Source organism: Mobula hypostoma, chromosome 7, assembly GCF_963921235.1.
Source record: "Mobula hypostoma chromosome 7, sMobHyp1.1, whole genome shotgun sequence".
Lineage (NCBI taxonomy): Eukaryota > Metazoa > Chordata > Chondrichthyes > Myliobatiformes > Myliobatidae > Mobula > Mobula hypostoma.
In genome coordinates this window covers 184534106-184547384 of record NC_086103.1, presented here as the reverse complement: position 1 = coordinate 184547384, position 13279 = coordinate 184534106, and the positions used below count along the sequence as shown (strand labels likewise).

General features: G+C 44.3%; 1 protein-coding gene across 1 annotated transcript in view; it reads left to right on the top strand.

The window, feature by feature from the left end:
- inppl1a (inositol polyphosphate phosphatase-like 1a) overlaps positions 1-13279 on the top strand; it is a 217441-nt gene that overhangs the window by 182411 nt on the left and 21751 nt on the right. The window contains exons 21-23 of the mRNA XM_063054726.1: positions 423-511; positions 2979-3066; positions 4915-5070. Of these exons, the coding sequence (XP_062910796.1) occupies positions 423-511; positions 2979-3066; positions 4915-5070 (333 nt within the window). The remainder of the gene's footprint in view (positions 1-422; positions 512-2978; positions 3067-4914; positions 5071-13279) is intronic.

The following is a 13279-nucleotide window of genomic DNA, read 5'->3' as shown; positions in this document are numbered from 1 at the left end:
TTGTTAGGGTGAAGGCTACGTAGCATCCACACCAGGACCACCAGACTCAAAAACAGTTACTTTCCCCAATTAGTAAGGCTGATCAACACCTCCACCCACTAACCCACACCTCCACACCCCCAACCACCACTACTTTATCATTTCCTGTCAGAGTCACCTTATGTACAGACACTCCTGTGCCTAGTGTCACTTTATAGACACACAATCAATCTGTGTATGTAAGCTATCTTGTGTATTTATATTTATTGAGGTTTTTTATTGTGTTCTAATTTTTATCGGGCTTTGTTTTGTGCTGCTTTGGATCTGGAGTAACAATTATTTTGTTCTCCTTTACACTTGTGTACCGGAAATGTCATTAAACAATCTCGAATTCTTGATTCATGAACTGAGCGGTAACATTACCACAACCCACTGTGTTTCAGAATTCAAGAAAAGTTCAGAAAACGATACGCAAAATAGCGACAACATGAACTTCCTGAAAGTTGGCTGGTCATCGAGGCAGCTCCCAACGGTAACTCAAACCGAACTCTCTCTGTTTCTGCAGAGGACCTCCTCTCTACCTATAACCTCCGGCTCAGTTAGTGTGAAACAGCCTTAGGGGAAGGTGTTTTAGACCCCTGCATTTTCAGAGGTCAGTAAACACAGTGACTGTCAGAAATGTGGCAGGCAGTCTTTGAGATCCCAGCAACAGATGGGATTAATGATACCAGGCAGAGATTGCGTGGACAGCCAGAGACTTTTTCCTTGGGCTGAAGTAGTAATACGAAGGGCATAATTTTTAGCTGATTGGAGGAAAGTATAAGGAGGATGTTACAGGTAAGTCCTTTTACACAGAGAGTGGTGGGTGCGTGGATCACATAGTCAGGGGTGGTGATAGAGTCAGATACATCAGGGCAGGGGTACCCAACCTTTTTTATGCCATGGAGCCCTACCATTAACCGAGTGGTCTGTGGACACCAGGTTGGTAACCCCTGCATTAGGAACATGTATGAGATTTTTAGATGGGCACAGGGATGAGAAAGAAATTGAGGTCTATGTGGGAGGGAAGAGTTAGGTTGATCTTAGTTTAACAGAGCACAGAAATTTACAGCACATTACAGGCCCTTCGGCCCACAATGTTGTGCCGACCATGTAACTTACTCTAGAAACTGCCTAGAATTTCCCTACCGCATAGCCCTCTATTTTTCTAAGCTCCATGTACCTATCTAAGAGTCTCTTAAGAAACCCTGTTGTATCACTTCCACCACTGCTGCTGGCAGTGTATTCCATGCACCCACCACTCTCTGTGTGAAAAACTTAACTCTGACGGCCCCCTTATACCTGTTTCCAAACACCTTAAAGCTATGCCCCCTCTTGTTAGCCATTTCAGCCCTGGGAAAAAGCCTCTGGCTATCCATACATCATCTTATATACACCTCTATCAGGTCACCTCTCATCCTCCATTGCTCCAAGGAGAAAAGACCAAGTTCACTCAACCTATTCTCATAAGACATGCTCTCCAATCCAGGCACCATCCTTGTAAATCTCCTCTGCACCCTCTATAGTAAGTTAAAAGGTCATTTAAGCTTAAGTTAGAAGATCGACACAACGTTGTGGGCTGAAAGGCCAATTTATGCTGAACTGTTCCACGTTCTAGTTTTACTCATTGGCCATCTTAATACCCTGAAGGTTAACTTGCAGGTTGAGTCGTTGGTGATGAAGGCAAATGCCATGTTAGCATTCATTTCAAGAGCTCTAGAATACAGGAGCAAGGATGTGATGCTGAGGCTTTATAAGTCACTGGTGAGGCCTCACCTTGAGTATGTGAACAGTTTTGGGTCCTTCATCTTAGAAAAGATGTGCTGGCATCAGAGAGGGTCCAGAGGAGGTTCACAGGGATGATTCCAGGAATGAAAGGGTTATCATACAAGGAACGTTTGATGGCTCTGGGTCTGTACTCGCTGGAATTCAGGAAGATGAGGGGGGATCTCATTGAAACCTTTCGAATGTTGAAAGGCCTAGACAGAGTAGATGTGGAAAGGATGTTTCCCATGGTGGGAGAGTCTAGGACAAGAGGGCACAGCCTCAGGATAGAGGGATGTCCATTTAAAACAGAGGTACGGAGAAATTTCTTTAGCCTGTGGGTGGTGAATTTGTGGAATTTGTTACTACAGGCAGCTGTGGAGGCTAGGTCATTGCGTGTATTTAAGGCAGAGATTGATAGGTTCTTGATTGGAAGTGGATCAGAGGTTACAGGGAGAAGGCTGGGAACTGGGGTTGAGAAGGAGTTAGAAAAAAGATCAGCCATGATTGAATGGTGGAGTAGACTCGATGGGCCAGATGGCCCAATTCTGCTCCTATGTCTTATGGTCTTTATTAGGTACACTTGTACACCTGCCCGTTATTGCAAATACCTAATCAGCCAATCATGTGGCAGCAGCTCAGTGTAGAAAAGCATGTAGACATGGTCAGGAAGTTCAGACCAAACGTTGGAATGGGGAAGAAATGTGACCTAAGTGACATTAACTGTTGAGTGATTGTTGGTGCCAGATGGGGTGGTTTGAGTATTTTAGAAACTGCTGTCTCCTGGGATTTTCACACACAACAGTCTCCGGAGTTTACAGAGAATGGTGCAAAAAAACAAACTGAAAAAATCCAGTGAGCAGCAGTTCTGTGGGTGAACACACCTTATTAATGAGAGAAGTCAGAGGAGAATGGTCAGACTGGTTCAAGCTGACAAAAAGGTGACAGTAACTCAAATACCCACAACTTACAACAGTGGTGTGCAGAAGAGCATCTCTAAATGCACAACACATCAAATCTTGAAATGGATGGGCTGCAGCAATAGAAGATCACGGACATACACTCAGTGGCCACTTTATTAGGTACAGGAGGTAGCCAATGAAGTGGCAACTGCGTGTGTGTAACCACAGAGTATATTAGATTGTAAATGCATTTCACAACTTGTTGTCGAATCAGAAATACATTTTGTTTTACAGCTGAAGCCAATTCTCTCAGATATCGAATATCTCCAGGACCAGCATCTCCTCCTGACTGTCAAGTCAGTGGACGGTTACGAATCCTATGGTAAGCTGGCTGCAAAGATGCAAATGAGACTTTGACCACCAGCATTACACAGAAGTCTCAGCCTGTCCGCTAAAGTTAGGCTCGCTTTTCCACTCATAAATCCTTCGTCGGCTCCTGAACACTCTCCACTTCAGCCTTTCCTTCGGAATTCGGTGAACTTCGCACCCAAGGGTTCTGGGTCTCTCCGTGTCATCTCCTCCAGCCAGGACTAGGCTGAACTCTAACCAGAGCCACACACACACAATTCTGGAGGACCTCAGCAGGTCAGGCAGCATCTATGTTTTGGGTGGAGACCCTTCATCCGGACTGCAAAGGAAGGGGGCAGAAGCCAGAATAAGAATGAGGGAAGAGGGGAAGGAGCACAAGCTGGAAGGTGATAAGTGAGGGCAGGTATGTGGAGAGAGGGATGCAGTAAGAGGCTGAGAGGTGATAGGTGGAAGAGGGGAAGGGCTGGAGAAAGAGGAATCTGTTAGAGAAGAGTGGAAGACAGGAGAAAGGGGAGGAGGAGGGGCATCAGAGGGAGCTGATGGGAAGGTGAGGAAATGAGAAGAGATGAGCGGGAAACCAGAATGGGGGAACAGAAAAAGAGAAAGGGAGAGGGAGTAGAAATTACATCAAGTTAGAGAAGTCGATGTTCATGCCATCAGGTTGCAGACTACCCAGATGGAATATGAGGTGTTGCTCCTCCAAACTCCTTGTGACAGTAGAGGAGGCTGTGGACCAACAGGTCGGAATGGGAATGGGAAGTGGAATTAACATGGGTGGCCACTGGGAACACCCACCTTCTGCAGTGAATGGAGCAAAGCAAACTAGAGGAACAGCACCTTTATATTCCATCTGGATAGTATTCAACCCAGCGGCACTTGCAATGAATTTTCCAAGTTCCAGTAACCTGTCCCTTTTACAGAGACTTTTTCAAGATTAGCTTTATTTGTCACGTACATCAAAACATACGGTGACATGCGTTGTTTTGAGTCAGTGTTTGAGTCAGTGATCCACAGTCCAACAATTGTTGCCACGCTTCTGTCACCAGCATAGCATGCTTACAAGTCATCAACCCTAACCTGTACATCTTTGGAATGTGGGAGGAAACTCTTGTGGTTACAGGAAGAATGTACAGTCACCTTACAGACACCAGAAGGATTTGTACCCCGTTCAGTGGTCACTAGCGCTGTAAAGCATTTCTGTAACCTCTATGCTACCGTGCGTCCTGATATACCCATCATGGCTGAAGACATTCCATCATGGCTGATTTTTTTAAATCCCTCTCAAAACCATTCTCCTGCCTTCTCCCGTAAACTTTGAAGCCTTGACTAATCAAGAACCTATCAACCTCAGCTTTAAATAGACCCAGCGACCGCCTCAGCAGCTGTCTGTGGCAATGAATTCCACAGATTCACCACCCTCTGGCTAAAAAAATTCCTCCTCGTCTCTGTTCTAAAAGAATGTCCCTCTATTCTGAGGTTATGCCCTCTGGTCATGGACTCCCCCACCATGGGAAACATCCTCTCCACATCCACTCCATCTAAGCATTTCAGTATTTGATAGCTTTTAATGAGATCCACCCCCCATCATTCTTCTGAATTCTAGTGAGTACAGGTCCAGAGCCATATGCTCTTGATATTTTAACCCTTCATTCGTGGGATAACTCTCGTGAACCTACTCTGGACCTTCTCCAATGGCAACACTTCCTTTCTGAGATAAAGGGCTCAAAACTGCCCACAATACTCCAAGTGCGGTCTGACAAGTGCTTTATGAAGCCTCAGTGTCAGGTCTGGACAGAGCTCTTCCTGCTATGGGCTCCATCCATTTCACCATCATGTGTTTTCTGTCCCATCTCCCCCACAGGAGAGTGCTGTGTCGCGCTGAAGTCGATGATTGGCAGCACTGCTCAAGTCTTTCTCACCTCGCTGTCGCACCGCGGGGAGGAAACCGGGAACATCCGAGGCTCCATGAAGGTCCGCGTGCCAGCGGAGAGAGCCGGCACCAGAGAGCGGCTTTACGGTAACTGGCAAGGCTGTGTTTCTGCTCCGGGATGGGTCTCTCGTGGTGTGTTGCGGGGGCAGTCTTTGCCGGTCGATGCTGTCTCAGTTGTGCTGGTTGTTAATCTGCCACCCTGTGTCAGTGATCTTGTCCTGGTAACTGTGTGTAGATAAAGGTTCAGGGAAAATCAATATGTGATCTCCAGACTTCAAATTATTCCCTCTGTGTTAAACTCAGAACTCGGGCAGGTCCTTTGGCCAGTGGTGTCTGTACCAAACTGAACTGCACATGATCGATATCATTTCATTCCCTGAACATCCATGTCCCTATCTAAGAGTCTCTTAAATGTCACTAACGTATCTGGCTCCTCCACCACCCCAGGCAGAGACAGCCAGAGACTTTTCTTCCAGGCCAGAAATGGTTAATACAAGGGGGCATAATTTTAAGGTGACTGGAGGAAAGTACAGGGGGGATGTCAGAGGCAGGTTTTTTTTACACAGAGTGGTGGGTGCATGGAATGCCCTGCTGGGGATGGTGGTAGAGGCAGATACGTTAAGGGCATTCAACGAACTCTTCAACGTTCAATGTAAATTATGTAAAGTACATATATGCCACCATATACAACCCTGAGATTTAATTTCTTGTGGGCATTCACAGTAAATGTAAAGAAACACATTAGAATCAATGAGAAACTGCATGCAACCTATGTGCAGAAGATGACAAACTCTGCAAATACAAAGATAAAATGATAACTATACCCATATTAATGTAGTCTTTTGGCATAATATCTTTGTCCAAAACCAATTTGGAAAATTTACAAAGAAAAATAAGAACCAAAATGACAAATTTTAGAAAACACTACGTGCACTCAAACACACTTAGATTAACACTATGTAGGACAAAAGGAGGAAAGGAATTACAGACAAAAGAATTACATGACAGTCAGATAAAACTCCTAAGGATATATTTTCATCAACAAAAATAGGGTTCAGCTCTCCATGCGAGCAAATGCAATTCTGCTAAGTACACATCACTAAACTTAAATGAAAACACAACTCAGAAAAAGACTAAGAAATTATCACTACAGAAGAAAAAGTTAACCAATGGAAGATCATGACCCTCCATGGAAGACATCCCCACGATCTGAGCAGACTAGATGTTAACAGGGAAGCGTCGAACACTTGGCTCTGACATGGAGACCTCTTCCCAGAAATGGAGGGGTTCCTTGTGGCAATACAGGCCAGGTGGTTAACACAAAAAAATCAAAAATACATCACAAAAGACCAACAAATTTAAGAGGATAAATGTAGAAAATGCCAAGAGAAACCAGAAACAATCCAACACATTACAGCATCCTGCAGCAGTTTAACTCAATCTGATTACTTACACACGCATAATCAAGTGGCAACCATCATTCACCAAAATCTTGCTTTAAAATACCAACACTTAAAAGAAACCATAACTTACTATAAATTGAATTAAATTGACTTTATTACTTACATCCTTCATATACATGAGTAAAAATCTTTATGTTACATCTCCATCTAAATGTGCAATGTACAATTTATAGTAATTTGTAATAAATAGTATGTACAACAGGACAGTCAATGTTACATAGAAATACAATTGTATCAGTGTGAATTAATCAGTCCGATGGCCTGGTGGAAGAAGCTGTCTCGGAGCCTGTTCGTCCTGGCTTTTGTGCTGTGGTACCATTTCCTGGATGGTAGCAGCTGGAACAGTTTCTGGTTGGGGTGAATCGGGTCCCCAATGATCCTTCAGGCCCTTTTTATCCTGTGTAAATGTCCTGAATAGTGGGAAGTTCACATCTACAGATGCACTGGGCTGTCCGCACCACTCTCTGCAGAGTCCCGCGATTAAGGGAAGTACAGTTCCCATACCAGGCAGTGATGCAGCCAGTCAGGATGCTCTCAATTGTGCCCCTGTAGAAAGTTCCTTAGGATTTGGGGGCCCGTACCAAACTTCCTCAGCCATCTGAGGTGAAAGAGGCACTGTTGTGCTTTTTTCACTACACAGCTGTTATGTACAGACCACGTGAGATCCTCAGTGATGTGTATGCCGAAGAATTTAAAGCTGTTCACCCTCTCAACCCCAGATCCATTGATGTCTGTAGGGGTTAGCCCGTCTCCATTCCTCCTGTAGTCCACAACCAGCTCCTTTGTTTTTGTGGCATTGAGGGAGAGGTTGTTTTCTTGACACCACTGTGTCAGGGAGTTGACTTCTTCTCTGTAGGCTGTCTTGTTATTATTTGAGATTAGGCCAATCAGTGTGGTGTTGTCAGCAAATTTAATTAGCTGAATGGAGCTGTGGGTGGTGACAGTCATGGGTATACAGAGAGTAAAGGAGGGGGCTTAGGACACAGCCCGAGGGTCTGAGAGGCCGCGGTGAGGGAGCCCACTCTTACCACCTGCCGGTGATCTGACAGGAAATCCAGGATCCAGCTGCACAAGGCAGGCTGAGGGCCAAGGTCTCTGGGCTTCTTTCAAGCCTGGAGGGAACTATGGTGTTGAATGGTAGTCCAAGAACAGTATTCTCACATAAGCATCCTTCTTTTCCAGATATGTAAGGACAGTGTGTAGAACTGTGGCAAGTCTGATTCAGTTTTAGAGTCAGAGTCCTGCAAATTATAATACAACCGATTAGTTATTACAGATAGGACAATCCATAATAACCATCTGGATATAATAATACAGGATAAACAAGCAATTACAACTTGCGTAATAATATAGCCATTCCAAACACACACAACATACAGAAATCAGTAAGTGAAAAACACCAGAGATAGGCTGAATTAAAAGAGGAAACTGAAAGCTTATGAAACATTAACATTAACATTGTCCCAATAGTAATACCTACAACTGGTGTCATCCCAAAGCATTAAACAGTTGGGTTGGCACATCAATATGTAAATCTTTAAGAAAGCCACAGTACTAAACACCACTAGAATAGTCTGAAAGTTCCCAGCAAATGAGAAATTAATGTGCTTGGTTATGCCCGCACCCCAGGTTTTACCAGCTTGAGCTGGGAAAAAAAATAAAAATACAGCCAACAAGAATAATATCGAGAACATGAGATGAAGAGTCCGTGGTTGTTGGAAAAGTTCAGTGTAGGGGTGAGTGAGAGCTTGATTGTCGAGGGGTAATAATTGTTCCTGAACCTGGTGGTGTGAGTCCTGAGGCTCCCTGTACCTCCTGCCTGATGGTAGCAGTGAGAAGAGAGAGTGGCCTGGATGCTGGGGGACCCTGATGATGGATGCTACTTTCCTGTGACAGCGTGCAGTGTGGACGTGTTCAATGATGGGGAGGGCTTTATACTAGTCCTGACGAAGGGTCTCGGCCTGAAACGTCGACTGTACCTCTTCCTAGAGATGCTGCCTGGCCTGCTGTGTTCACCAGCAACTTTGATGTGTGTTACAGGGCTTTATACTTGATGGACTGGGCCGCATCCACTACTTTTTGTGGGATTGTTCCGTTCAATGGGATTAGATGGAGGCACAGGGATAATGGAAGAGTGCAGGGCTGTGTATATGGGAGGGTTTTGATTAATTTTTGAGTCGGTGAAAAGGTTGGCGGAAGGGTCTGCATTGCGCTGTATTATTTACCGTGATTACTCGTGTTTCAGAGGTTATAACGTTGCAGTGTGTCTGGAAAAGCGTTCAGGGCGCTGTGTGGTCCGATGTTGCAGACTTTGCTGTCCGCTCTGTTTCCTGTTCAAATAAAATAGCATTGGCAGTTTTCAGGGTGGAATGCAAGTTCTGGGCTGTGTGAGGGTCGCACCTTGCTCCCGTACAGATGGCAAGATCATGTTCCAGCCACTGTCGTGGTGTGCAGACTGCCGTACACCCAATCTCGATCTGAGAGGTGGTGGGGTCCCTTCAGGGAGTTCAGAGTTCAAAGTAAAGTTATTATCAAAATATATATTTGTCGTCATTATGTAACCTTGCGGGTAATCACAGTAAGTACAGGAAACACAGTGGAATCAATGAAAGATCACACCCAACAGGACGTACTAATAACCAATGTGCGGAAAAAAAACCCCAACAATGAGTGAGGAAACGGGCTGACGGACTGCTGAGGCCGATTAACCGGCCATTCCGTTCCACCGGCTGCCTGCCCTGCTGAGTTCCTCCAGCAGTTTGTGTGTGTTGCTCATTCCTCAATCATACGTTGTTACTTGTGCACTAGGAGAACAGTCTGACCACGCTGTTCTCCAGTCTGAACAGCATCTACTATACGGAATTGACTCGCAGTTACGGGATATTGACCACTTGGTAAAACTGTGTATTTGAACTACTTATTTGCAAGATTCATCGCCATTCACGACAAAGGTGTGAATAGAAATTGTAAACAGACACCCGATGATACTTTGAAGGTAGTAAAAGAATTGTCCCTTAGTTGCTGGGTGTGTTTCACATCCTTCCCGTTGTATGCCTGTGTGGTCATAGCCGGCTCCGGTAATCTGCTCAAAGGCAAGCTCTTCAAAGGCCTCTTTCGCCTGGGCTGTTTGGACTCTATTTTACAATCTGTCCTTGCCTGAATATTATGTTAACCCTGGCCTTGCCGCAACTTCCGGAGTTCCGTAATAATTCAGTAGTGTCACGGAGATTGGCGTTAACTTTCCAATCCAAGTTTAGGAGTTAAATTCATTCGGTCGGGATCTCAAACTGTTCCGAGCACCTGAATTGCTCCAAATAAGCTTCAAAGTACATGCATGTCACCATATGCAACCCTGAGACTGATAGATTGTTTTTTAGTGAGTTGGTTCGATCACACGTTTACTTTTGTCGCTCAATCTGGCCCCTTCCAGAGAAGGGCAGTGACTGCGCTCTCCGTTAAATTGGGCGAACGTGCAACGTTACCCCCATCTGCTGGTAGCATCGAGAACTGCAGGCCAGAGCTTGAAAGTGAATGGGTTTTAACTGGAAACACGAGGAATTCTGCAGATGCTGAAAATTCAAGCAACACACATCAAAGTTGCTGGTGAACGCAGCAGGCCAGGCAGCATCTCTAGGAAGAGGTACAGTCGACGTTTCAGGTCTCGGCCCGAAACGTCGACTGTACCTCTTCCTATAGATGCTGCCTGGCCTGCTGCGTTCACCAGCAATTTTTATGCGTGTTGCTTATTTATTTAACCTTGCTTTTAACTAACATCTTTGTATCTTTTATTTTCAGATGTTTAAATTTTATTTTCATGTTTGCATTTATCCCATTGTAAAGCACTTTGAATAATACTGTCTGTATGAAAAGTGCTTCATAATTAAAATGCTGGAGGAACTCAGCAGGTCAGGCAGAGTCTATGGAGAGAAATAAACAGTTTACATTTTGGGCCAAGACCCTTCATCAGGATGTTTTAACAATGCACATAAAGTTTTGATTAATGTAGTGATGGGCCATGTATGGTTACACCGGACAACAAATTTTTTTCAAAACTGTTGCTTCTACAGGAATTTTTTTTAAGATAGTCTACTTGAAGCTGAACACAAATATAGTTTCAGACTACTATTACATAGAAATTTGGAAAAACAAATAAACCTTTATTGAATATAATTGCATAATGATGCTGATGCTTTGCAGTAGTTCAGCTAAAAATGTTTTGTTGATGATTTTTGTTTGAACTTAGTGTCTGAGGCTTCCTGCTGGTGTCCAACAATAAACAGCCAGCATTGATGGATTCCAGTTGCTCTGAACTGTTTAGAAACATAGAAACATAGAAAACCTACAGCACAATATAGCCCACAAAGCTGTGCCAAACATGTACTTACTTTAGAAATTACCTGGGGTTACCCATAGCCCTCTATTTTTCCAAGCTCTAGGAATCTTTTAAAAGACCCTATCGTATCTGCCTCCATCACTGTCGCCGGCAGCCCATTCCACGCACTCACCACTCTCTGCATAAAAAACTTACCCCTGACATCTCCCTTGTACCTACTTCCAAGCACCTTAAAACTGTGCCCTCTCATGCTAGCCATTTCAGTCCTGGGAAAAAGCCTCTGACTATCCACACGATCAATGCCTGTCGTCATCTTATACACCTCTATCAGGTCACCTCTCATCCTCCATCGCTCCAAGGAGAAAAGGCCGAGTTCACTCAACCTATTCTCATAAGGCATGCTCCCCAATCCAGGCAACATCCTTGTAAATCTCCTCTGCACCCTTCCTATGGTTTCCACATCCTTCCTATAGTGAGGCGACCAGAACTGAGCACAGTACTCCAAGTAGGGTCTGACCAGGGTCCTATAGTGCTGCAACATTACCTCTCGTCTCCTAAACTCAATCCTACAATTTATGAAGGCCAATGCACCGAATGCCTTCTTAACCACAGAGTCAACCTGCGCAGCAGTTTTGAGTGTCCTGTGGACTCGGACCCCAAGATCCCTCTGATCCTCCACATTGCCAAGAGTCTTACCATTAATACTATATTCTGTCATCATATTTGACCTACCAAGATGAACCACCTCGTACTTAGCTGGGTTGAATTCCATCTGCCACTTCTCAGCCCCGTTTTGCATCCTGTCAATGTCCCGCTGTAACCTTTGACAGTCCTCCACACTATCCACAACACCTCCAACCTTCGTGTCATTAGCAAATTTATTAACCCATCCCTCTGCTTCCTTATCCAGGTCATTTATAAAAATCACGAAGAGTAGGGGTCCCAGAACAGGTCCCTGAGGCACACTATTGGTGACTGACCTCCATGCAGAATATGACCCGTCTACAACCACTCTTTGCCTTCTGTGGGCAAGCCAGTTCTAGATCCATAAAGCAATGCCCCCTTGGATCCCATGCCTCCTTACTTTCTCAATAAGCCTTGTTAAATGCCTTGCTGAAATCCGTATACACTACATCTACTGCCCTGCCTTCATCAACGTGTTTAGTCACATCCTCAAAAAATTCAGTCAGGCTCGTAAGGCACGACCTGCCTTTTACAAAGCCATGCTGACTATTTCTAATCATATTATGCCTCTCCAAATGTTCATAAATCCTACCTCTCAGGATCTTCTCCGTCAACTTACCAACCACTGAAGTAAGACTCACTGGTCTATAATTTCCTGGGCTATCTCTACTCCCTTTCTTGAATAATGGAACAACATCCACAACCCTCCAATCCTCTGGAACCTCTCCCGTCCCCATTGATGATGCAAAGATCATCACCAGAGGCTCAGCAATCTCCTCCATCGCCTCCCACAGTAGCCTGGAGTACATGTCATCCGGTCCCGGTGACTTATCCAACTTGATGCTTTCCAAAAGCTCCAGCACATCCTCTTTCTTAATATCTACATGCTCAAGCTTTTTAGTCCACTGTAAATCATCCCTACAATCACCAAGATCCTTTTCTGTAGTGAATACTGAAGGAAAGTACAGGTCCACAATCCCTTATCCGAAATCCTTGTGGCCAGTTGCATTTCAGAATTCAGAATTTTTCAGATTTCAGACCCCCCATCCCCCGCCACCGATACCGAAAAACACGTATGCACAAATCCCTTATTTAACCTCAGTGCAGTGTACTTTAGGACCCAGTGGTGCACCAAACCGACGCACATCCTCCTGTATACTTTATATCATCTCTAGATTACTTATAATACCTAATACAGTGTAAATGCTATGTAAACAATTGTTAAACTGTATTGTTTAGGGAATAGTAACAAGAAATTTTATTTCCAACAAAAACATTCAATAAAACATAAAAATATGCAGCTTCAAATGAACTGAATCAAACACGTATTAGATGACTTATTGGAATAAATGTAGAACGTCACTGTCACTATAAAACTTCAGTAACTCGTCTTTCTGTTTGTTTAAATCATATACAGTGGTAGTTCCGACACTATTTTCTTCAGTAAGACGCCACACAGACACACCACGATCAAGCTTCTGCAATAACTCCACTTTCTGTGTTATTGATAATGATAGCTGCTTCCTTCTCTTTTTCTCATTGTTACCCATAGGGGTATCTGCAGCTCTTTTAGACATTTTCACAGTGAAATTAAACACAAAGTCAACAGTGAACACAAAATATCAGCGAACAGCAAACACACGTGTAACCAGTACGAGCGCTGAGCCACAACTGACGTCTGACGGCCTCTGCTAGTGCTGCCACGTCACACCTGAGTGACGTCAGCTGTTGGCGAAAAAACTTTGGTTTTCCGAGCTTTTTGGATTTCAGAATTTCGGATAAAGGAATGTGCACCTCTGCACATTAAGTACCACTG